Raw genomic sequence first — 26,927 nt, forward strand, 5'->3', positions numbered from 1 at the left:
CCTTCATGTTGTTTCGCGATTCTTTTTTTTTCAATTTTCCTTCTGTTTCTTCAATTTTTATTTAGCCGCCTTACTTTAATTGCTTCTCCGTTTTTTTTATCTGTTCTTTTCCTCGTCGGACGATGACTGTTAGTAAATAATTGTTGTTTGACATATCTGACTTATTGTTCGCTTCTTCTGTTTTAAGCCTCTCACAAATGATATGTTATCTCAAGCATTATCCATTGCCTCTCTGCTGTTTTCTTTCTCCAATAGGAATTTTTTCTAAAGAATTTTTTACAAAGGAATGACAGCAATGGTAGCTCTATTGTTCGATCCGCCAGTAAAAACTAAGGAATTTCAAACTGGCGTTGCTCGAATAGATGTCAAATTTGGATAATAAACAGATCCTCGTCGTATTTGGGTTTCAATTATCTGTCTAGCCTGCCCTTTAATTATTTTACCGTATCTTCGACGCGATGCTCTGAGCCAATAATAGAGACTTTGGCGATGCTTCAAGATGTTCCTCGCATCTGCAACGCTCGATTATGCTGTCGCACGCTTTATCCTTCAATTCGTCTCGATTCTTGTATTCCTACTTTGTATTCCTACTTTAATATTTCCAATTTCGTAGGCTCGAGCAGGTGAATTTCTTTCTCGTGCACCTCCTAAATAAAGCTGTTCATTCGCGTGTCTCTCAAGGAATGAAGTTTGCGCTTCAAGGTGGAAGTCTGGACACAAAAGTACCACAATGTGATGTACTGCGGGGTGTATGAATTGATGTCCTTGCCCTTCTCATCGACGATGACCGGAGCCGTACCGGCTTTCCTTGCCTTCTCGACGGCTCGTCCGCGAACGAGCTCTTGTTCAAGATGCACGAGACGGTCATTTTCATTGACGAATTCACCATTCCACTGGAAATTTTGTTTTCTCCCTTACAGAGGTCCATTCATCGAGGCATCTTTTTCTCTTGTCTTTGCGTTAGCCTCTTCCTTTCTGTAAAATATATCATATATAATTTATGCGCCAGAGACACATTATTGTTTTGTTTATATACGGTGCAGTGAGGTTATGTTGCTTTCTCGTCAGGCTTCGGACATCAGAGAAGCCCGATAGGGAAGCACTGTGAAGGAGTCACAGAACGTACAAAGTTGGAATCTGGAGCGACTGGACAGTGAACCATATAAGAATACAGATAATTAGATAAATGTCATAAATGTCTATGGATTGGATCACCGACGAGGTTATTATTAAAGATGGTCGACCAAAGCCGCCAAAGGCAATTTTCGTAACTGGGATAATAGAAGAACGATGACAATACCGACGATTTTGGCTGTACCGGAGGATAACAAAAATATGACTATTTTATTATCGACAGTGAAACCATATAGTTTACATAGATTTTTCAATTTTCGCAACGTTTGCTGTATGAATACACGTATTTTTTAATTTTCACAATATGTCCAGCAAACGTTGCGAAAATTGAAGAATTTGAACATGTAAAATTTTACTGTCGATATAATAATTATTAATTATATATGTATATATATATATATATATATATATATATATATATATGTATGTATGTATATTTTGGTACCTGCACGTAAAAACGATCGTGTTTGTTATCCTCAGTACAACCAAAATAGTTGGTAATGTCATCTTCAATTACCCACCGGGCCCACTTGACAGTGACGAAAATTTGCCTTTGGCCGTTTGTTAATACCTCGTCGGTGATTGGACTGATTGGACACGTTATCCCCACGGTCTTCGTTTCTGTCCCACGTCCGAAATGATTTCCCCATAAAAAAAGCCAGAAATTAAAGACTCAAACATGCCCGTTGTCATGGATTTGGCCTGGTAAGATCTTGAAATATATTTTAGCGCTTTATAAAACAATTGTGTTTATTTAAAGCGAATAGGACTTTTGCCTTGGAATAAGATAGTGGGTCTAGAATCGCCATTTTGTCCAAATCGCGATCGCACATAACTACATTATTTTACTATATTTATTACTCTTATTTTCCATTTCGTATGAATTTTTCGATTTCTCAATGGGACCTCATCGATTTCATCGAAAATCTTTCGGCACCTCGGGCCCAATTCTGCACAATCCGCACCTCCAACGAAGCGTCTTTTCGCAATTCGCAACGCGCCTTTCATCTTGGGGAGGACGGGGACTTGCCGCTAGAAGTCCCGGTTGATTGACTTGAAGAGAGTGGGGCCCTGGCGCCCTGGTCGCGGAAACGGGAGAGAGGGGGAGGACTCGATCGTGTTGTGCCACGGCACATATATACAGATATATACCGTGGTTGGGCAGTGTTGAGGCCCCGTAAGTGTGTCGGGGGGGGACCTGTCATATATGTCGGATTTTCCGTTCTGCGTCCGCGAAACGCGATCGCGCACGTTCTCCGGCGGCCGCACGAGCGAATCGACGAATTCCAGGACGAGCGTGATCGTCGAGCGGACCCCGTTCACGCGCGGTCCGTCGGCCCTCCCCCCCCGCGCGAGCGAAACGCGCACGGGCCCCGCAGCTGCTTCGAGAGCTTGGAATGCGGGATCAACATGGAGGTGGTGGCGGATAGATCGATATTGCTCGGTGATGTCACGCACGGTCGCTGACTCTCCCGTGATCCAGCATCCCGTTGTGAGTTGTGAAATTCGCACGTATTCGGGCCGTAAACGGTCGGCGACGCGTCGCGAGTGGACGCGTCGACGGGGCCCCTCCCCGCGCCACAACTCGCGCCCTGTAAATATATATATACACACACGGCCGCGCAAAATTCGAGATGGCATAGTGGCAAATTTTTTTCCCTAAAGCGAATACCGAAGTTATTCCTATGTAGAAGTTATAGAATAGTTGAAGCAGCACGAAAGTTCAATCACATGTGAAATTGTGACAGTTCTATGTTTACCTCCGTAAATTCGAAAAATAATCTACTCGCAAATTAATGACATATGTCGTCATTAGGCAACACAGGTATAATAATTAAGCGAATGAAATTTGAATTTTTGGGGATTTTTCTCTGATGCGAATTCGAAATCGGTCCTTATTGTAATTTAAATTCGTCAATTTTTAATCCTTTGTTAAATTTTAAATTAGGATTTATCTTCAAATCCCCCCAAAAATATACGTTTTTATTAAGCAAATCTAGATGAAAAAATATAGATCGTATTTAAGAACATGTATGTATTGCTTCGAAATGTCAGATGATCCAAACAATTTGTGTCTCTTGAAGTTGTATGAATGTAAAAAACATTGTATTGAAATGAATTTCAAATTGCAGAACGGAGCATGGAATGGAAGGATCATGCCCACTCCTCTTTCCCAGCTTCGGGGAGCAAAGCGGCTCTGAGCGGGGAGGAGGCTACTCGTCGCAGAAAGTCGGCGTTTATCGGCCAGGAGCGGACGCCATCGACTTGGGCTACCACACCCTCGACAACAATGCTTGTCGTACCACGTCATCGTCGTCCTCGTCAACCCCGGGCGTGCCTAGCACGCCGACTCGCCAACAGCAGCAGCAGCAGCAGCAGCAACAGCTGCCGCAGCCCAAGCATCTTCTGGTGCACCACGTCGCGGTCAACGACCTCTGCCAGCTCGACGACAATTTGCTGCTGAGGATCTTCAGCTGGCTCGACACCCGCGACCGTTGCTCCCTGGCGCAGACTTGCCGACGCCTCTGGGAGATCGCGTGGCATCCGACGCTCTGGCGGGAGGTCGAGGTGCGTTATCCGCAGAACGCCACCGCGGCGTTAAACGCGCTGACCCGCCGCGGCTGCCACACCTGCGTCCGTCGACTGGTCCTGGAAGGCGCCACCGGGTTGCCCGGCATCTTCGCCCAACTGCCGTATCTCAATCTGACCTCCCTGGTGCTGCGACACTCGCGTCGGGTCACCGACGCCAACGTTACCACCGTGCTGGATAGCTGCGCCCACCTCAGAGAGCTCGACTTGACCGGTTGTCCTAACGTTACTCGCGCCTGCGGTCGTACCACCATTCTACAGCTGCAGTCGCTCGATCTCAGCGACTGCCACTGCGTCGAGGATTCCGGCCTGGTGCTGAGCCTGTCGCGCATGCCGCACCTGGGATGCCTCTACCTGCGTAGATGCGGCCGCATCACCGACACCAGCCTGATCGCCATCGCCTCCTACTGCGCCAGCCTGCGTCAGCTGTCGGTGTCGGATTGCGTGAAAGTCACGGACTTTGGGGTGCGCGAGCTGGCGGCGCGCCTCGGCCCGTCGCTCCGCTACTTCTCCGTGGGCAAGTGCGACCGCGTGTCCGACGCCGGTCTGCTGGTCGTCGCTCGTCACTGCTACAAGCTGCGCTATCTGAACGCCCGCGGTTGCGAGGCGCTCAGCGACAGCGCGACCATCGCCCTGGCGCGCGGTTGCCCGCGTATGCGCGCCCTCGACATAGGCAAGTGCGACATCGGCGACGCGACCCTCGAGGCACTCTCCACCGGATGTCCGAATCTGAAGAAGCTGTCCTTGTGCGGTTGCGAGAGGATCACCGACGCCGGTCTCGAGGCGCTGGCCTACTACGTGCGTGGCCTGCGGCAGCTCAACATCGGCGAGTGCCCCAGAGTCACGTGGGTCGGCTATCGCGCGGTCAAACGCTACTGCCGACGTTGCGTCATAGAACATACTAATCCTGGATTCTCCAGCTGATGTAATCCAGTCAGTAATGTCGCTCGTCTCGAGGATCTCGAGTAGCGTTAGTAAGGAAAGTATTCTCGGAAGAAAGTATTCCGCGGAGAAGAATATTCCGACGGAATTCTCTGGAAAAGGGACTTTGAGGTATATCCTGAGAATATTAAAAATAGGAAATATATATATATATTGAGAATATATTCGCTAGTATAATTTAAAAAAAATGTTCGAATATTCTCAGGATATTCGATTATCTCGTAACACTAATCTCAAGTGCCAGAGTGTAATATAGCGGAAGTTTATAGAGAATTTTAAACCGAATTTTTTATCAAAGTTTATGCGACGATAAATGTTATATTTTTGATACGACGAAAAAAAAATGACGTAGAATGAATTGTTAATTTTTGAGATCAGTAATTTGTATCACTTGCATTCTATTTATTAACTAGCACCGTTTTGTCGCTCGCATATTTGTAAAAAGATTATTTCACGATTGGTTGTAAAAATATATACATATATCTTGCTTCAAAAGTCATGCGTGCTATTTATTGTTTTCATAATTTAATGCACTGCGTAATGATAATGAATTGTTTGTATTCTGTAACAATGTTTTGTAATTTATTGTAATAACAATATGACATTAAATACTCTCATTTCTTAACACTATTGGAATTAACATGTGGATTAATTGCACGGCATGTACAGTGTGTATAAAATTGCATAGGAATGTATAATAAATCAGATTTTATATTTGTATCATTAAAAAATTGTTGCAAAAGTTAAATATATTTGATGATAAATTGTTTCATAAAAAATTTTATAAAATTGGGCTTCAGTACTTATTGACACGATTGCAATTTTTTAACATCGTTTTCTTAAAAATTTACAAATCAAAATGTTGAAGAAAACTGCTAAACGAGGGTAATTAAAAACGTACAATATATAAGTACATATATTATACAAATTATTTATATAAGGAAACTTAATTGTACAAAGTTCTATTTTCCCATCAAATCACAATTCCACCAATTTTGTTTGTATCAAACCAAATATATGTATATTCGTTTTTGTTCTCCGTGATCGATGAAATGTTAAAAAATTAGGATAATTATTGAAAACGCGATGAAATGTTTACATATACGATTTAGTTTTTCCTGTTGACTAAAAATGAAGGATGTGATCCACGATCTCTTTGAGAGAAAATGCGATATCGATACCATTATTTCGGAATCCGCGCTTTTCACCGGCATTAAATTGAAAATCACGAGAGATCGCTCCAGGTAGCAAAGTGACAGTTAAAAGTAGATCAAAATAGATGTCATTATGTCATCTTTTAATGTCATTCTGCTGTTTGAAGCGCGTCTCTGGTGTACTTTCGCACGTTCGTTTGGACCTCGTGTCTGCAGGCGTGAATTCATGTCCGCGCCGTTTCGACGAACGCCTGCGCGAATTTCCTTCGGGAACCCACGTTCTCTGGTAGGGGTAGCGCGGGATTCAGGAGCGAAATTGCACGGTGGTTGAAAACGGCCGTCGTGTACCAGTCGTACGTAGACGGTCACGCGGTCACGAGCAGGCCCTCAATTCCATGTCGCCGTCTCCTGTCCTGTTTCTTCGATACGGGCTTCTTCTGATCATCGCCTTCGGGAATGGTGAGTGCTTGCAAAATCGTGTGATATTCATTCATCTATTATTCGCATAAGGTAGCCACGAATTCACGACTGGAATCGTTCCTTTTCTTTTTGTTTAACAATTATTTTAACATTGAGACATTAACAGTCGCAAATCAACATAGCGAAAATTGAAAAGTTCTCGCGAATATAAGGATTTAAGATTTAAAATTGATAAATAACAAGATTTTGTTCTCTGATCAATTTTCAAGTGTTTAAAATAAAACAGAAATATATGAACAATAGTAATTGGAAATAGACCGCGTAAGTGAATATCATAAATAAATTTGAGAGCGTTTTCTGCGGTTACGACTAAATCTTGGTGCTTAATAATATTTCTGTATAAATTTTTTATTCAGCCACATTTAAATTGCGCGCCGAATCAATGCCGGACTTGCAATGTAATCATTAACTGAAAAATAAGAATAATTTTTTTAATAATAAAACACTTTTGCAAATGTATTTCATTTTTTTTATTTAAAAACTTCAGTAAAATTTCTATAATAACAATAATGATAACAATAATGTATTGAATAATGTATACAATAATGTATTTTAATTTAAAAATATAAAAGAGCTAATCATTTTATTTTTAATTATTGTTATTAGATCGTGTTCAAATTTAAAATAAACTTGGGATTAAGATGAACTGTATTTACGTGTAATAATATTTTTAATTGTTTACAAAATTAAAGTTAAAGTACAAAGTATTCTCGCGAAACAAGTCTAAGCTAGAAGTTTAACTGCTCCGCGAAAACTTTTGTAATAAATCTTTATAAAGTCTATAGTTGCAGTAAAAAATTCTTTTGCGGGCTTAATACTGAGCTCGTAATGCTTCGATCGGAATTTCATTGTACATATATAGCGCATAAGGGAGGAATGATTATCTTGTTTCCGAGAATCGATTTATTGATATTTATAATTTTTTAGATGTTCTCTGAAACGCGATTAAGTTTTCCTATAATGCTCAATCAGCTCAATAATCTCGCGAGCCGAGAAAGATGTAGGCCGTCATCAATAAAGTTCCAAGGTTCGCGCCTCGGTACCGAAGTGCGGCGCGTTTAGGAATTGTTTAGATATTGTTGGACGTCACAAAGCTCGTCATAGCTCTCGCCTGCCGGGGCTACACAACCGCTGATATCAAAGACGTCTGAGATGTAAATTAGCGACGCGATCAAATCCCCAAGGCTGAAACGTCAACAGATTGCCATTTTTAGGAAGGGCGTCCTCGACACGGGACAACGCGAACAATTCGCGATTTTTATTACACCTCCCGACCGTGAAATTTTCAAGGATTTGCCCTTGGCAGTTCGACGATCTACGTCCCCGTGTGTGTATTAAAAGTCATCGCAGGATTTCCCTTAAAGATAACGTGCTCGATCAGAGAGATCAGCAGAGTCAATTTAATGGACGGGTGAATGAACACTTATCACGAATCCTCGATCGCACAAATTTTAAATTCATCGTGGCTCGGAATAGAAAATTCTATTCGCGACAGCGCGAAAGTCAATTGCGAGAACGCAGCCGAATGCATGTATTCAAGTAGAATCCCTCAAGTAGTGAGTTTATTTTTATCGGTATAATTTGCGCCAGACGTAAGAGAAAGATTCGCGGAACTTTTAATGCTGAATGTAACTTCTAGCGACACAAGAATAATTGCTTTTCGATTGAAGTTACATCGAGATACAATGAACGACATTCGTCATTCTTTTAAACTTGATCCGCTTTATTTTAATTTTATTTTAATTTCCTTTCTAATCTATTGCTTTTATATTCTAAAAATCGTTTAAAAAATTATCTTTTTCGTTAGTTTTGGGTTAAATTGATTTGCATGTGTAATGTGCTAATTATATTTATAATTAATCTAATTTATAATGATAATAGCCCATAATATATGTGATTTAATTTAATTCATTTTAATGCGCGAAATTTGGTTTAATGAACGGGTTCAATTGCCGAGGACAGATAACGAGACGTGTATGGGATTCGCGCCAAAGGTTTCACGTGGCCGCGCGATGTAGCTTTCGATCTTAACCGGTCCTCGTTACGGTATGTTTGCGTCGCAGCTGGTAGTGTAAACATTTGCAAATCAATCGCGTCAAGGGGCTATTTGACGCCTCCTCCGTGCCACTGAATTCGGTGATCGGGACACCGAACGGAATTTGCATATTCGTCGGAATCGAGGCCTGTGCATGCATCTAGCAAATCGGTCTACCGAAAAGCGGCCCCGGCCGAACACCGGCGATTATTTCCTCGTCTCATTTACAAGTTTTATCAATTTATCCACGCTGGTGCACGCGATTGACCGTGTGCAAAAAGGTAGAACGTTTTTATGGAATACAGTAAAATCGATACAGTAAAAAAGGTTCCGACCGATTGAGGAAATATTATTACTGTGTGGCAGCGGCTGGGATATCTTATTAAATTTATACTAATTATTTAATTTATATACGCAATATTCAATCAAATTTAGCAAATGAATATATCACGTAATTACGTATCGGATGCTAGATTAGAAAAATAAATCTCTTTCGACAAATTCGTTCATATATGTTTTTCCGCCGATTATTGTTTTGTGATGCTGCACTATTGAAATTTTACTCTTGCTTCAAGTGTTCGGATAATCGAACATCTTCATATCATACGGGGGAGGTAATCTCCAGACAGAGACGAACATTTTCACGCGGTGAACCGTTCTGCCCGAAGAAATTCGATGTCAGTCGGTCGAGATCCCGCGAGATATTCCGCGGCTCATACAGTATCGACATCTGATATACGATCTCATTACAAATCTGTGAGATTTTTCAATTCACGTTCCCGGCAATGATGGTATGATGGGCCGATATTTTTCGATTCGCGTGAATCTTTCGGAATCATTTTTCCACTCGAGGATAAAAGATTCACTGCATGCGAATTACATGCGAGAATCATGAACGAGACGTTAAACATTATATTATTTATTAAATATAAATATTTTATTAAAATTATTCACAATTATTTAACAATAAAGAAAGCAGAACTAATTGTAAGTTTTAATCGTATAACTGCATCTATCATTTTACTCCTTTACTAATTGTAAGAAATAAATTATTAAATCGTACTATATGCGACGTAATCGTGAATTTTTTTCTGAGAACAGAATACCCTTATAAATTGATAAAAAGATTTATTACTGAGAAATATAGTGCTGCAAACACGTAATATCTCGTGTATCAGCAAAACTGCCGATAATTTTACTTTAGCGTCGTTCAAACGTCGTTAAAAAGACGGCTCTCGTCGTCGTTTGACGGTACAGCTTTTACAGTTCGATAAGACCGTAAGGACTCACTCTTCTAATTACGAGCGGTATTCTCGCGACGAGTATCACTTATCTTCCTCGCAGTATCTTCCTGCCTTCCTTACTTTCCGGGCTCGGAGATTAGCTCGGTCCTCTGACAGGTTTCACCACGCTTCACGGCACAATGGTCGCTTCAATGGCGAGGTGGACTGACGTTACTGATCATGTAGCCGATCGCTATAATGGACGAACATCCACGTAACGAAACGGATCAGAGCCGTAATTCTCAAAGAGAGGGGCCCGGCGAGAGGAATCTCTCGAGTCGTTTTTGCGGGGTCGTTTCCCAGGATTTTGCGTCGCTTACTCGCGTTCGGCCTCGCGCCATCCTCTACTCTGCAGACAATGAGTGATTTTTCGCCATCGCGTTTTATTTCTTCGGATGTCACTTGCGTCGCGATTAGACGGTGAAGTGATTCTTTATGCCGATATTTCTTTCCGCGTGATATTAAATTGAGAAAAAGAGAAATGCAATTCGAAATTTTTAATAATTTTATTAACATACGATATTAGATCGCTTTGTCGCAATTATTCACATTGTATTCACAATTTGCTGAATTCGCGATTCGATTTAGAAATACTTAAATTATAAATTTTATTTACATTATAGAGTTGCTTACTTTAAATTATTAACAGTATCCAATGATGAAAACGATTGTTAAAAAAGAGAGAAATATATTGAAAGTTCTCTAGCGGAATAAACTGAAGGGCATTGTTTCAATATTCACGAGTAATCTCAATATATCTTGCAATAACGAAATTGGTTAAATTGAATATAGAAGGTTATAGTTAAACATATGAAATTTCTATAGTCCCAGTCGAATAAACTGAAGGGCATTGTTTTAATATTCACGAGCAAGCTCAATATATCTTGCAATAACGAAATTGGTTAAGTTGAATATAGAAGGCTACATAGTTAAACATATGAAATTTCTATAGTCCCAGTCAAAGATTTATACAGAAAATACTTGACCTAATTTATTTCTTTATAAAATAAAAATATTTCTATAATACAAGAGATTCTATTTCAATAAATTTATGAAGATATATGTATATACCTAGATAAATTTATCAACTTTGTTCCTTTGTTTTATTTGTTAACTTTATTTCTAGCCAAATCAATCGATGTAATTATCTTTGTCTTAAGAGATATAAAAGTTTGGCCACATATATTTTTAAAGGTCTTAGCTTAAGTAAGAATTTAATAAAGCGAATTAATTTAAAAAATTAATTGAATTATCGGTTCAGGTATTTGTGACGAACACGAATACAGACTGACGAAGCACTTGCTGGAAGGATATGACGCCGGTGTGAGGCCAGCTAAAAATTCGTCCCAACCTCTGGTCGTGGTTTTTGGGCTGTCTCTTCATCATATTATCGACGTCGTGAGTATTTGAGCGTAAATAATTTTAAAAATTAATTTCCGACATGAGAGAGCTCAATTGCCCCGCTCGTTTTTTAACATTCTCTTAGAATTTAGATACCTAATTTAGATCTTGCTAATTTAGAAAAAAGTGTTATAATCAATTTATCAAGTTATAATATAATATACGTATAATTTTCTTGCGTTCTATTTTTTGACAAAAATTATACATTTTAAAATTATAAATTTGGTGAAAAATTTTTTGCACAACTTATACACAATTTTATTACTTATTAAAATTTATGTATTTTTGTAAATTGAAAAATTAAGAACTTTTTTTAAAATTTAATGTTCTTATCTGTGAATTGTGTAAAAAGTTTTTGCTTCAAACTTCGAACGATATTCAAATTTTATTGAATTAGCTACACAAAATGGATATAATATTTCATAGAACATGCATTCATATTTTCCTCAACAGAGTATTAACGACGATTGTAAAATAGAAATATCAGCAGAAATTCCCACATATTTCTCGAAATCCTTGAAGTTCAGCAACGATAAAAAATGTACTAAAGAAACTGTACTGTACGAAACTTGGCTGTAGGAAATCCTTCGCTAAAGGCGAGGCCAAGCATGGGATTTCTTCAAAAATATTTTCGTATTCTTTCGTTTTCACTGCCGAGATTGCACATACATTCATGAAATCCCGCGGAGACAGTACATTGTTGTGATTTTTCTCTCATTAACATAATAAAAATAAATATGTGAGTATTTCTCGTATAGTATAAACAAGATAACGATGTGACGTAATCAATCGGAAAAAGATGCGTTTTCTCTCGTGGAACATAAAATAATATAAATGCAAGAGAGAAAATATGAAAGCACGTGATTGTTCAATTTTTAACGATACTTGCATATACGTCTATGAATTTTTTTTGCTATTGATTTTTACCAGCGCTTTGGTTATTCAAACGAAATTCTCAGTAAACGGATTTGATCTTTAATAAAATAAATTCTTGTGCTCGCTCTGCTGAAAAAAAGTCTACCGAAAAAATGGTAGAAATAACATTTGAAGTTACTGTGCGCAAAGAATAAACAATTTTTCTTTGAAGAATCGTAAAATGGATATAATAACATTATATAATAATATTCACCGCTTTCTCGTGTCGAGCATGGCAGTACATAATTACATATATTTAATCCATATAAAAATTGCTAAATTAATAGCTGTTCGAATTTTATCAATTTCGTATAAATTTCCCCTCATCCGATTTATCTTTATCATCAATCTCGCGAGATTTTCGAGTCTTCCCCCCGGATTTGTCTCGGAGAGGACAGGGTAGAATTGAGAAAAATGCGTAACGAAAATGGAAACACCGCGACCGTGACGGGATCCCCGGTGGTAATCGTAGATACGCGAGATAAATTGGCGTGAGAATAAGTGAAGGCGGTGGGAAAGTTTCAGGCATTTGTTTCGCGTATGGCGGTAACGAGAGCAACCTTTAACGCAACGTAGCCGCGACCGGTCACCCCCCGGGAGGCCTGAGACCGTCTAACGAGAGCTCGTTACATCTATCGCGCAATATACGGCCGATCAGCCGGCTCTCCTTCCCGTTTCTCTTTCCGTTTGATAATATTGATAACGTAATATCACGCGGATAACGTAATATCTCTCCATCGAGTCTTGTTAACCGAATCTCTATTGAAAACCTTTCGAGACGCTGCTCGTAGAACAGACAATGAGATAATTGAATAATAACGGAAAGGACACTTTGCGCGAATCCCATTTTTTTCACTCGGAAAGATTTACCGTTAAATTAAGTGTATATAGGATTTTTATTATCAGTTGTACATTTGTAAAGCAAAGAAAAAAATCATACAAAAAGCAACTTTATAAATTGCACATTATAAATTGTTCGAATAATGATTATTCATTGAGCTGCAATTACTAATTTATCTGACGTTATTCGAGGACTATAAATTTTATATGAACAGATGCAACTTTGGATTCGCGGCTGTTTATCAAACAATCAACTACAAATTCCTATCGTTTAAATTCTCAGCATACCTAAATCCTACAATTGAAATATTGCACATAGTCTCACGATCTTCGTTATATCATGCGCTATTGGATTACACATTCCGTTGATTTTAGTATCTGATCTCGAGATGATACACGAAGATAAATGTCAAGCATCAAGTGATATAGTAATACGGCGCCTTCGCGAAGACTATTATTCGTACATATTCATCTTCTTTTACTACCACAAAAATGTAACTACTCGAGTAAGGTAAAAATTCACTGAATTATCTATAAAGAAATTACTAAATAATGCTCTTTTCTTTTGTTAATGGAAGGAGAAACATTAAAACAGGCTCTCTAAATCAGCGAATGATTATTTAATTTAAAAGTCTGTAATAATTAAAGATATTAAATATATTATCTCTTTTCATTTTCAAAGGGAAATAAAAAAGTTATAACAATATTTCAGGTGTGATAATTATATAATTAAAGATTATTACGTGTAACGGTTGATGTATAACGAGTGTAGTTTCGATGATAATTTAACGGAGCAGCTGTTTTAACGAGCGATTTAGAAATATAATAATGTATTGTAACATTATTAACGCTACTTTAATTATCTCGAATTAAAGGAATCCGATCTTGGGATGTCAAGCGCAGGCCTCTCAAAAGTTCGCAAGGTAGTTAGAGAGAGAGTCGGATAAAGGACTTCGGCAACAACGTCGGAAAATCTTTGAATATTTATGTTCTACGTACATAAAATAACGAGATCCAATTATAAAGATTTCTTGCGTCGATCGGACGTCAATCTCCGTCGAGATAACGTTCACCGCGGAATTCGTATATAGGGTTCCGGGTTTCGCACGATTACGGTGGCCAATTAAATGCCACGGGACTGCTTCGTATACTTTGCAATTGGCGTTAATTAAACCACGTTAGCGTGGTTAAGTCTTGTGGCAAGTCTATCAGCAAAAGTAAGAAAAGAATCTGCGGACAAAAGTAACGTTTGACGTTTCGTTTTCCTCGGAGCGGAAAAAGATATATTGGATTAATATTTTTGTTGAATGAACGAATTGAAGCGTATATTTCCTTGAAATGTCTACCCAACGGTTAACAGTTTAATTCAACGAATCTGAAATAATCTGAACTAGTTTATTTTGAAAATAAAAAAGTCTATGTAGAACTTCAGCATGAGGTAAACAAGTTTTGCGACTTTGCACATTTTTTTGCTTATTCTTATTTATTTTTCTAGTGCATTTAAGATTCTCGAAATTTTCAATAAGACTAATTGATTCAAAATATTTTATCTAATTTCTAATTTATTTGTAGTTACTTTTATATATTTGAGAATAAAACATTGATTATTAAAATTGATTGCGAGGATAATAGTACTACACGATGTGGTTTTGAAACTGTTTCGGATTTTGTGAGAAATGGAAATCATTTTTTTTATAACTAGAAAGATATATTGCCTGTTGTTTGTCGACTGTATCGTCGACAATTCGTTTCGTTGATATACCTATATGAAGTCCAATTAATCACACAGGTCAGTTTCAACGATTTCCTTTTAGAGAATCTTTTTAAGCGTGACAAATTAAATATTTCCACGATAAATTAGTTACAAATTACAAAATTATTTACGCTTATATTATATTATTATTTACACTTATATTATTATTACATTATTTTATTATATTATAATTACATATAATTACTTCTGGGAGGATCGTTCGTTACAGAATAATGCTACGGATTAAGTAAATAAATGTCTAGTTCGTTTTTGCGAAATAAATTGTGTCTCGCGAAAAGATCTCATAAATGAGTAAGAAAAGCGCATTATCGGAAAACTAAATTAAATTTCGTGTTAAAGCAAACTAATAAACACTTTAATTCGCGCGGCATTTATATTTCATAAATTAAAGAATTTATATTACAGTTCTACTAAGATCGTTTCGCTTTACATTCATTTACGTCTCACGATTCACATTATTTATTTCAGGATGAAAAGAACCAGATACTCACGACCAACTGTTGGGTTACGCAGGTTTGGACCGATCATCATTTGAAATGGAATGCCTCGGAATTCGCTGGAATTCGAGTGATCCGCGTACCCTACCATCGTGTCTGGCGACCTGACACGATTTTGTATAACAAGTGAGCACTCGTCTCTCTAATCGGGGAACGATGAATGAGCTTTGCAACGCTATTACAATTTGTATACCGCAAAGAGGTCAAAGTTTATGTACCTATATTCAGCCCCGCGAATATTAAAAAAAATTCCACAAATTGAGACAATGATTTATACGTTCTCCTGAGATCTCTGCTCTCGTCTCGATCCTGCTATTCTTTCGAAACTTCTTTCGATCCCTTACGGAATTCTTTGCGGCGGTATGTATAAAGTAGAGACTAAAAAGGGGAGATGAATCAAAATAAGCTTCGAGTATTTTTGGAAAGTAATAATTTTCAGGGGCAGATAAAATATAAAAATTAAAAAAATAAAGACACACAAGAGGCAAAAAATAATTTAGGATAAATTTGACAGTATTACTTACACGATGAAATATAATTTTCCGTATAATATAGTGTCTTAAATAGAGAGGCACGGAGTTTTAAATAAAGCTGATCGGAATAAAAAAAAAAAGGAATTTATATATCTCGTTGCGGTTTTAATTTTCTGGTTACAGTGCGGACCCACAATATAGTTCAGCGGTCATCAATACAAACGTGATCGTCAGTCACACGGGCGAGGTGGTCTGGCTAAGCCACGGTATCTTTCGCAGCAGCTGCGACATAAATGTAGAGTTCTTTCCCTTTGACGAGCAACGATGCGCCCTCAAATGGGCCTCCTGGACGTACGACGGGTACCAAGTAAGTTTCACATTCTACGGGTTTTTGCATTCTACATCTCGTGTATTTGGATCCTCATTCGTTCGAATGCAAATTATCAAAAAGTTTCACATTTTTGCATAATTGAATATCTGATTTTTAATAGAATAGGTCACGCTGCGCCGCGTATCAAAATTTTTCTCGTAAAAAGGTGACATTCGAAGTTCCTTCGGAACAAATTATTCAATGATGTAAATTGTGAAAATTTGCAAAATTTGCATTGCGCGCAAATATATCTGTCGCAATCAAGGATTTTGAATCTTGAGAATTTGTATAACGCGTTTAAGATTATATTTATAATCGTTGCGTGAATCTCGCGTCAAAATGCACATCAGGAGAAAATTTAGAGATAACATTTGAAATTAAGTTTCATATCTGGAAACAATGGTAGTTCATAGTCACATTTTAAATATTATGTTGATCACACGCGTCGCGCGTACTTTACTATTACATATATTGCAATTGGAAATACGACACGAAAAAGTTGTGCACGAAGTTACGATTTATTTCTCACTCGCGACGCTTCGCATAATTAATGCAACGGACGATAATGGCTAATTATATTCGTAAAAAATAATTGCGTTTCGATAATGTGATGTTATATGGAGCAGCTCGTGCCGGTACCTACTGCTCGCTCGCGTCTCGCGGCGCGAGAATAACAATATAACGCTCAGCGACTTCGCTGACAGTAACAAAGGCTGCATGTCTTGCCGCACAAAATGCAACGTTTTTAATCTCGCGAGCTAATAATCGTGCTGCAATAACTATGAGATACTATGGCATTTCAAGAGATAATACGATGATACACCGAGCGGTTTGTGCCGCGTTGCTTGTTTGCTCAAGTGGCTCTCCGGTCTTGTGTGCGTATATAATGTGCGCTATGTGTCACAAAAACAAATCCCAAAGTCATGCGCCGGGCAGTTGTAAAATATTTTACATATTATGAAATATGTATATGCGCCGAACGTTTTTTATTTCAATTGCATTTAAAATTAATTTCGCTAAATGACTTTATTGCACATTTTGCATTCCGTAGACTAATTGGGATCACCTGAGATAATAATTAAAATTCTCTTTAGATGAGAAAAACATTTTGAAGAGAAAATATTACTTGAATTCTAATCGAGAGAAAAAAAAAATATATTTATGGACAGATTTAAGATAAATTTTTACGTGAAAACAATTAAAAGATGATTTTACGTGATTAATCGTTCTTTTTTCAAGTTACTTCTAAAAAAAATGTATACAAAAACTATTAATATTATAAAGTACAAATCATCTCTTAAGAATCGCGAATCTTTCAAGAGTCGTATTATCTTTTATTGAATCGCGAAAAACAAAACTCAGGCTATGCCTCAAAACATATTTCATATGAGTTTCTCGGTTGAGCAAATTCGCGATTGTGCAAATTCGACGTAACGGATTTCAAATCGATTCTGAAGCCCTATTTATTAAACCGTACGGTTTCAAGAGATTGATTTCTGCTGAGTTGTCGGTCGAAAGATGTTGATATTACTTAAAATAAATATTATATATTTGAGTGTTGTACGATAATCCGAGTGATTCATTTCCGAGTGATTCGAGTGTTTCATTTGATAGCCAATTTTTTCCCTTAGTTTCCGTGAATTAAACTTTAGAACCGTTTAAAAATACGGGAGGGCGATTATCGGGTCGGCGCGGCGCGCGACTGTTCATCTTGCAGATTTCCTTTTAAATCGAATTAATTTCTGCGTTCAGCCATTCGTAATTTTTCGCGGTATTATATTCACCTTCATTTAAGACCGCGGAATATTTTATGGTTTCGGTAGATATCATTCAGCGAGCTGCCGTATCGATTATCCGATGACTAAGATATCGGTATATATTATATAGTTCATGCGAAATGCGAAACCGTATCGATTAGAACGATAAAGATAAAGGCGTTTGATGTGCAGATTAAAGCTTACATTTAGATACATCCTTTAGACACATTAAATTATTGTAACAATCGAACGTTCGTTTCTTTTTAGCGTTTCGTTTTAGCTAGATAGCTAATTTTTTTTTCGGTATTACACGGGGGATACGTATAGCAAAAAAAGTATTTCGGCGCAGGAATGAATTGTGCGTGCGAATGAACGAAGGGAGAAAAAAAAATGTACAGCTGTTCGCGAAGCGAAGCCGATCGGCCTTTTGGAAGTTCGGGGGACGTACGCTTAACACAGCTGCACAGGAATCGAAAACGCCGACCCGTCAAAGTCGTGAAAATGGTTCGGGCAGATCGAAGAGCTTAATCCCAGCGTCACGAGAAGAATTCAATACGAGATCCGTTCGGTTCGCCTCCGCTATCGGGGCTGCACCCTAGCTGTCTATCTTTCGCGTGGAGTTTTTCCATTTTCTATCTCTCCGCGTTGAATACACTTTGCGTGCCGCCGCCGTCGCCATTTCCCCCTCGTCGTGTAAAGGACGTCATCGCGGTTTAAAATACTTGTCCGGGAGAATCTTTCGAAGTTCTTCGCGCATTAATCATTTTCTCGTGTTTCGTGCGGCAGTAGATTTTCAACGATGATCATTAATTTCCCAAGTAAAAACTCCGGCAAGAGCTTTCTCTTTATAATAAAAAAAAAATCGTAAACGAGTTCCAATTAGCAATTTTTATAGGTTTGTCGATCGTGTAAATAAATAAACGACGTGACACATTATTAATTGTTACAAAATCTATACGATAAAAAGGAAGTTACAATGAAAAATGAAACAAAAATTATTAAAACTCAATTAAATCTATTCGATTCGTATAATATTTAACCTCAATTTAAAATCCAATTTTTGTCTTTTATTTGCATGCGACGTTACGTACCGCCTCGATAAACGTCACGATTTGCCATTATTAATAAAACACGTATATCAGCTCAATAAAAAAAAGTTATTACGCGTTACACAAAACAGTCTCAATAGCGAAAGACATTCGACCTGTCAGTTGCCAGTTCAACTTTTAGTCGATAAACCGAACGAAGCTCTTGTTCGTTGGTTTCCGCTCATGTTTAGCGAAAGGATGCAACGTTCGATAAACAATAATGAAAAAACAAAAAAAGAAAACTGCTCTCGATTGAGATTTTTACTACCCGCAAATTCGCCGCGGCCTTTTACGGGGCAAAACCTGGCGGCGATTTGCGCCCCGCGCGTCGCGATGTCGCGTGATGTAACTTACATCGAGGAAATTTTGCGGGCACATCAGCTCGAGCTGGAGAGGCAGAGCGAGCAGGGGGACGTGAGCAATTATCAGGCGAACGGCGAGTTCCATCTCCTGGACTTTACCGCTCGCAGAAACGTCGAGTATTACTCCTGCTGCGAGGAACCGTATCCCGACATCACTTACGAGATCCGCTTACGACGACGTCCAATGTTCTACGTCTTCAACCTGATCCTGCCCTGCATACTAATCAACGGGGTCGGTAAGTGGAGTGCATAAATGCGCACAAGTGGCCGGAACGGAGCGGAATACCCTTAGTTAGCGATCCACGACAGGCTGACGTCCGCATGTCAAAGAGCGTAATAATTGTACTTCGGGGTTCTTAATTGCATTCGAAATACAGTTTACTATATAATTTCTGAATGCCTGATTTAAAAAGTTCTAATATTACAATTAATCGCGTCACATCTCTTTATATTTTATATAAAAAATATTTAGAAAAGGATTGACATAATAGTTGTATTATTAATTATTAGCAGCTGCATTCTAAAAATACGGAGAATTTTTTTTCTTGTAAACAATACAACGTGCTCATCCAAATATCGATCTTTATCGTCGCATATCATGTTCAGCGGAGAGAGAATAAATTAATCGATACATCGATCGCTTTTCCTTTAAGAATGTCTTCTTCTTACAGAAAAAGAGCGCATACGAAACTTTTTAAGATGCTCGGGTTTAATCTCGCGAGTGAACTTTCACAGATTGCGAATTAATGATATGCGGTAACGCGATGCAAATCTCGTGGTCCTCGTTTATTAATAAAGGAAGTAACAGGTCTTACCGTTAGTTACGAAGTAAATTTCATAAATAAACCTTGAGACTACGAAGCGGCAGACCGCATGAGAAGCCATATACGAGATTAGATAGGTTCTCTCTTTCGATCTTTCCGCACTCTCCGTATACGACCTGCTTGCATAAGAAAATTGAGATTGTCCCTACTAACACGAGACGCGAATCTAATGAATTTGCATAATAGTTTTCGTCCCGGAGGGCAAGAACGGCGTTTTAAGTTTTTATTAATAACTGTGCGAGCGATTAGATTACGTGTTAAAATTTATTGCTCGATAAGGAAGACAAGATCGTCGCTTTTATATATATGCATCTTTAGAAAAGATTTGGAATTTTAATAAAATTACACATACATATATATATATATAAATGACTCAAAGAATATTTTGGAAGCAAATTACTTAATAAGCTTAAAGTCAATCTATTTTTTACAAAGATATCTAATGGATTGATCGCTCGCCATAAATTTTCACGTTAAATATCTGTAATTATTATTTGAATTACAATTAATGTAAGATTATTCTCGTGTTTATTTGTTGATAATTTGAGAAAAAATTAAATAATTTTTCGCTTAATATTTTCTTGTTTTCTAAAATAATTATAATCATTCTATATGTAGTATATTATATTTTAACGCCATGTTAATATAGTAATAAAAAAAGAAAACTGCTTATTATGACGACTATAATGTAAGCAGCAAACAAAAAACCTAATTATTAAAATATTAAAGTAAAAGTGCCTTATACATTAATTCTTCGCAAAAGCATAGAAAAAACGATTGTCGAAGAATATTATGTAATTTTATGGAAAAGGGACGAGATTTCGAAAAATAATATCGGCCACTGGGTCTAATAATATCGTTAGGATTTGTACTGGGGGGGGGGGGAGGAAGAGAAAACAAATTAAGTCATCGTCTTTAAGGAAACGACGGCATAAACTGAAGCATTTCATTACATTTCTGCTGCCGATTTATCGATAATGAAAGAAATTTTCCGAGAAGTAGCTGGATACTCTTCTGGAATTTCTAGAACAGCAATTGCCTATCGATTAAAAAAACTTTTTTTAAAGTAGGGCATTATATAAAATTTAAGGAGTAAAAGTAGAATGTTATAAAAATTAAGATAGTAAAGAAATCAACGTACGAGGTGACGCATGCAGAAATAGATAGATAAAATGGCAAATATTTAAAATAACAGAGTATAAGACCCAGTGAAATGGTCGAGACTGTCGGATAAATGGGACAACGCAATGGCTTTCCGATGATAAAATTGATGGTTATTGAAGAACAGTTAAAAAATGACAACTATGAATTATTGGGAAATCTTTACGTGGTTTCGTTTGAGCAAGAATTTGTGAAATATTTCACACAATAGCAGATAGAATGCAGATAAAATAAATTTGTTTTCATTGCATTTGCACTAATATTCATTTAAATTTTTCTTGTAGGACTAAAATAAAAATTGCGGAAAATCGGTATTCTATAAAATATGAAATTATCGTATCAATCAATAACGAATTGAGAATTAATACGTTAAATATATGCATATTTGTGAAAATAAAAGATACGGAAAATTTAATAAAATTTAAATTTATCGGACTTTTGAGATAGAAAAGACCAAGACTGCTTTCGCCTCTTTTTTTTGGTCGTCTTTTCTGCAATTCTGTTCCATTGTCGATCACTATGAACTTTTGAATTTGTCACGAGACTTCGAATCGAAGTCTCGTGGAATACCTCGGATTCAATATTTCGTGGTAAGGGTGAAACTTTCGCGGACGCTGCTTCTGCAATGTTTGCTCTTCAGCCCTGCTGGTGTTCTACGTGCCCTCCGAGTCAGGGGAGAAAGTCACCCTCGGCATCTCGGCCCTTCTCTCCATGACGGTATTCCTGATGACCATTCGCGAAACTTTGCCGCCCACGGAGAAGACACCGCTGATAAGTGAGTATCTCGTTAGACGTTTCCGGTCGGATCTTTAATTCGAAATCAAAGAATATTTTTACACAGATATTTTCAAAATATTTATTAATCTTTTCTATGCTGTTATATTTGGTTGAATTATCGCAATTATCTCTTTGGGATCATATTTTCGAATTTCAAAGTTGCCCGATTTTTGTTCAATTTTAAACCATTCAACAGGATGTTATCGCGATTTCGGTTCAAGTATCACAGCTGCTCGTTACTCATTAAAAACCCTGCGGGAAAGTACATCTGGGATTTCCTTGAGACGCGGTTAACCGCCTCTGCAAGACTAAGCACCGTCTCATTTCTGCTAATGTAGTCTTCAAAGGGAGATCCCGAAGGAGCGTGCTCAAAGAACAGCGAGAAAATCGAGTAAAAAGAGTTCAGAATCGTTATCCAAGTGAAGAAAGAATTTTTGTTTAATGGTTAGACACGGTTTGGGCGAGAAAATATGACAGACAACTTTCTTAACAAAATACAACAATAAGTGCATCAATTCATATTCAGGCATCATTTGAATAAAATTCAAATAATAAAAACATTTTATACGATTCTCGTATTTATGTCCGACACATTTTAAGAGAGATGAATATTTTATATTGTATGTAAATTCTTACTTAAACTGTTTCTTTTTGCATCCATTAAAAATTCAAAAGAAATAAATTCAATTATCTTTTCGATCTGTACCTCTTCTCTTGATGCTTCCAGGTCTCTACTATGGCGTCAGCATTTGTCTGGTGTCGTTCGCATCCGGTCTGGCGGTCGTGACATTGAATCTGCATCACCGTGGTGTGCGGGGCATCCGCGTACCGAGGATCGTGAGATCGCTGGTCTTAGACAAATTAGCCAGGATAGTATTTCTGAATTTCCAAGAGGAGAATAGATCGGTAAAACGGATGCACGTAATGCACATGCATATTTTGTTCCTTGTAACACGCGGGATATTTTGCGAATCGCCATATAAAAAGCTATTAAGTTATAATAATAAAATATAATAAAATTGGTCGAATATTCCGTTGCGCATTTCTCGGAATCAGATCGGTCAGATATAAATAATTCTGAGAGTCGTACAGCTTCCGGCGGAATAATAGCGTAAACAGGATCGGCCTCAGGCGTTCGTTTCAGCATACATAAATAAAAATATAACGGGGGATAGTATCTTCAATAATGCAAAAGAAATAAAACAATGGATTTATGGAAGAAAAAAACTGGAAAAGATATAAGATAGATTAAAAGACAAATATAAGTGAAAGAGAAAGAGAGAACATTTGAAATATAAATTAACGATGTGATGAAATAGATCTTAATTATTAATGCTCGACATAATTATGAAAAGTAGATCGAGAGAGATGCAAACTTCGTCTCCGGATATACGACGCATCTGTAACCGATCCTGAGCGCAAATGAAGAACGTATATTGCATCTCGCCGAGAGAAAGTTTCGCGGTTGATACAGTTTCTAAACGCGCGCCCGCTATTACTCCGTTCTATAGAAAAGTTACGGCGCGATCATCAATACGGGATCACAGCGATTTGTTATATCAGCAGGAGCCGGCGGAACAATTCCCGAGAAGAAAGAACAATTGTCCGCTGCACTGCAAGCCCGAACTGCCGGAGCAGCACGTATCCCCCAAATATGTATCGAGGAAAGACGATAGTAATAGCTCTAGTCCCAGTCTAGGTGAGTCTGTGACGGACAATTTCATTTATTCCTTTTTTTTTATTTTCCATGTTTTCACAAATTTGTGAACTCGAAAAATCACAAACGTCGCGAAGGCTGAAATAGTTAAAAAAAAAATCGCTTTTGCTCAATGTGTGATACTTAATTATAAATCGTTTTACTTTCATTCAAGCGATTCGATATATTTACTATATTTCTTGTTTCGAACATATCCCTTCGATCGTCTTCTAGGTAGGTTTTTTGTTTAGATCAGCCTGGTCTAGTTTCTTTAGCCAGCTGATTCGTGTCGCGCAATCAATGTATTAAATCGTGTCGAACGATCGCACAGATCTCGGAAAGGAAGGCGGCCTTGAGGCGCATTGGTCCCGGGTCCTGGGAAGAGTGCACGCGACCATCGAGAGGAACGAGCGCCGCCTGGTCGAGCAGGATCGCCGGGAAAGGACAGAGTTAGATTGGAAACAGGTCGCCCTGGTCAGTGATCGTGCCCTGTTGTGCGTTTTCTTGCTTACGACGATCGTCAGCACGGCGGTGATTTTATGCGGCTCGCCACCGACCCCGGATGCGTCCAAAGATGGGTAATCCTTGGACCACCGGTTCGACTGATCGTTCGATGGTCGGCGAACAATCCTCTTCGAGGATCATCGATGATATTTAATTCAGATAATTTTGTTCCACGTACTAGAAAAACATTACATTTAGCAGGCTCGTTTATGCGACGAATAAAAACGAATATTTTTCGTTAATACTTTTTGTTTTACGAACGAAACATGTTTTTTCTCGTGCAAAAAATAAGTGAATTTTGAGAAAAGAATAGAAACTTCTATTTCTGTTTGCTGGATATCAAAGGAAAGAAAGATTATTTCGAGACAAATTCAAAGTGTTCGCATATTTCTTGCACGAAATGAAGATGTATCGTGTAAATTAGACAGATATAACATGTGTAGGAAATGAAGTATTTATCTTATGAACAGGGGTAAATTTAGGGAATATAAAATCGTTGTTTATTAATCCTAGCAACAAATTATTTTGTTTTTTTATGAATAAATATATTGGCGGCCTTTTTGAGAGTTCACGTATCTCGAATTATAACTTAAATTCGCCCCTGCTCTCTCGACGTTTTTTTTTTACATCGAACAAACGAAAATAATTTCGAAGTAGCTAAAACTGTAAATATCGGCATCGAATTTGTCGCAAAAAACGTAAATCTAGCGACGTAGTAAATTCGTTAAAAACTCATTAGTACGTTAAAAATGTGTCGGTATTTATTGAAAAGTTAATTGAAATTGAAATGAAATATTAATATTTAGATTTAGAAGCGTTATTTATGGATGAGAATTCGTTATCTGTAATGAAACGATAAATGTGTCATCAATACTTAAACAGAATTGATAAGTATATAAGAGATAATGGGAATAAATAATGAAATATATTTTATTTATCTAATAACCGAAATCCCGCAATCACATTTTTAAGTTATATATAAAGTAATTATTATATGTAAATCGAACTTTCCTTATTTATATAAAAATACTTTTCTCTTTCGTGCATTTCGGAACATGTAAAAGCATAAGATATATTAGAATATATATATATATATATATATATATGAAAAAGCTCGATGATCTCGTTAATAATAATCAGGTACAGGTGCACAAGCTATTTTTACGAAATCTTCATATTTCACGTGCCCGTTCAGAGACACATTGGCCTCGCGGAAGATCTGCTCCACTGTAACAGCGTATATGCAAAATTCAAGAAGTTGCAATTTTAATTACTTATTCATCTTACCTTCCTTGCTACTCAATTGTTCTCCCCAGTGAAGCAACATGTGCGCCAATTGCCGGGCTGGAATAGTGCCATTGCGTGAAGCGTCCGCAGCCTGAAAAGCCTTGATCACTTCCTTCGGTAGATCCTCCGCACGAGTCTGCAGATGCATGATTTCCAAGAAATCGGCGAAGGACATCTTTCCACCTGGAATCAAAAGACATTTTCCGCTTCCCTCGTAAAGGGTCTCTCAGGCGAAAGTTGAAGAAGTGGAGCACCCCGTTACCTTTATCCTTCATATATTTATTTAATTCCGCAATGGTCGGACTCAGACCCAAGGATCTCATAATTATAGTGAGCTCGTCAAGCGTGCGAATCTGACCGCTTCGTGCGAACAGGTAGAAACACTCTCGGAACTCTGCGGAAGTGATAATTTCACATCAGTTTGCTTGATTTATTTCTAGCCGGCCGTGTAAATAAATAGCGGGTAATCCTGCAACGTACCGTCTATATCCTCTTCCCTGAAGTAACGCGCCTGCAACAATTACATACCGGATGAGACGCGAGAAGCAGAGAAATATGCATATTAAAAGTACGTAAGTCGGTTGTGCAAAAGAAAAAGCTGAACGGAAACCGCGCGTGAAACACGAAAGAAAGTAGATCAAGTCCCAGAATCGGGACTGTACGACGTTCTACATGGATTTCGAGATTGTCATAATTATAATATGTATTGGAATTACCATATGGTCGATTAGATTCACGGAGATCGCGTCTCTCCCTCGGCTGTCGGATTTTCACGGAATTTTGACACAACAGGTGTTTGACGCGTACGTAACCTCACCTGTTCTCGCGGCGTCGTCTTGGATTGTAGAGCGACAGCGACATCGGTCGTCAGAGGAATCTACTAGGGATCCTGGCCATCCTGGGTTAGGCAGCCCGATATACGCGCAACGGAAGGTTGATCGGTCAACGCTCCTGTCATCGGAATATATATATAATTTTAGGTGATATAATTTTTAACGAAAGTCCGCATAAACTCTCAAACGCGGAAACGATGATCTCCGATTGAAATCGAGGACTTTTGATTAAACGGAGAATTTAAGATTCTTTTGATAAAAAAAAGGGAAAATATTTGAAAATATTTTATCCAAAGGACGATTCAGGTATATCAGAGAAATATAATTACATATTGCGGTATCACGAGACTCTTTTCTCTCGTGCCTATCCTATAATTAATATCAGCTGTGTAAAGTTGACCTCCTTACTATTGAAAAAACACTAACGATTAAGTAGTTTGTAAATAACATTATACGCAAAAAAAGATATACGCGCGTGAAGTTAGCCCCTCCTTTCGCGAAATACGTCTTTCCAAACTGCGCAAAGTAAATATAATTAAAAGCATTCGTTTGATGGTTCATTCTCGATGATTGGTAGTCAAAATTATAAATAATAATATGAAAAAAAGATATATACGCGCGTGAACTTACAACTTTGACTACCAATCATCGGGAATGGACTATCTATATATATGTAAACCAAATAAATAAACAATCACCAAATCAATGCTAGTTATGATTACTTACGCAATCAGGAAAGCCATATTTTGCG

At 37.9% G+C, this 26,927-nt stretch overlaps 3 protein-coding genes across 4 annotated transcripts; 2 read left to right on the forward strand and 1 right to left on the reverse strand.

Moving 5' to 3' along the window:
- Window positions 1-2,542: 2,542 nt before the first annotated feature.
- On the forward strand, window positions 2,543-5,396 carry LOC105456857 (F-box/LRR-repeat protein 7). Of its 2 annotated transcripts, none has more exons than XM_011701195.1 (2): window positions 2,543-2,626; window positions 3,267-5,396. In XM_011701195.1, the coding sequence occupies exon 2, from the start codon at window positions 3,280-3,282 to the stop codon at window positions 4,645-4,647; it is 1,368 nt and encodes a 455-aa protein (XP_011699497.1). In that variant the 5' UTR covers window positions 2,543-2,626; window positions 3,267-3,279; the 3' UTR covers window positions 4,648-5,396. The 2 variants fall into 2 exon arrangements, with proteins under 2 accessions (XP_011699497.1, XP_011699496.1); XM_011701194.1 differs by lacking the exon at window positions 2,543-2,626 and adding an exon at window positions 2,650-2,959.
- Window positions 5,397-6,180: 784 nt separating this feature from the next.
- LOC105456860 (neuronal acetylcholine receptor subunit alpha-7-like) lies at window positions 6,181-24,878 on the forward strand. Its single transcript, XM_011701197.1, has 9 exons — window positions 6,181-6,278; window positions 10,879-11,015; window positions 15,016-15,170; window positions 15,701-15,884; window positions 19,114-19,330; window positions 21,720-21,854; window positions 22,584-22,762; window positions 23,420-23,555; window positions 23,884-24,878. The coding sequence occupies exons 1-9, from the start codon at window positions 6,215-6,217 to the stop codon at window positions 24,132-24,134; spliced, it is 1,458 nt and encodes a 485-aa protein (XP_011699499.1). The 5' UTR covers window positions 6,181-6,214; the 3' UTR covers window positions 24,135-24,878.
- A 90-nt stretch (window positions 24,879-24,968) lies between these two features.
- On the reverse strand, window positions 24,969-26,187 carry LOC105456859 (calmodulin-like protein 4). The gene is made up of 5 exons (XM_011701196.1): window positions 26,060-26,187; window positions 25,824-25,854; window positions 25,606-25,737; window positions 25,344-25,526; window positions 24,969-25,283 (listed from the first exon to the last, which is right to left on the reverse strand). The coding sequence occupies exons 1-5, from the start codon at window positions 26,060-26,062 to the stop codon at window positions 25,183-25,185; spliced, it is 450 nt and encodes a 149-aa protein (XP_011699498.1). The 5' UTR covers window positions 26,063-26,187; the 3' UTR covers window positions 24,969-25,182.
- Between the last annotated feature and the right edge of the window lie 740 nt (window positions 26,188-26,927).

The sequence above is a fragment of the Wasmannia auropunctata genome, unplaced genomic scaffold, assembly GCF_000956235.1.
Source record: "Wasmannia auropunctata unplaced genomic scaffold, wasmannia.A_1.0 LD335514.1, whole genome shotgun sequence".
In the NCBI taxonomy this organism is placed as follows: domain Eukaryota; kingdom Metazoa; phylum Arthropoda; class Insecta; order Hymenoptera; family Formicidae; genus Wasmannia; species Wasmannia auropunctata.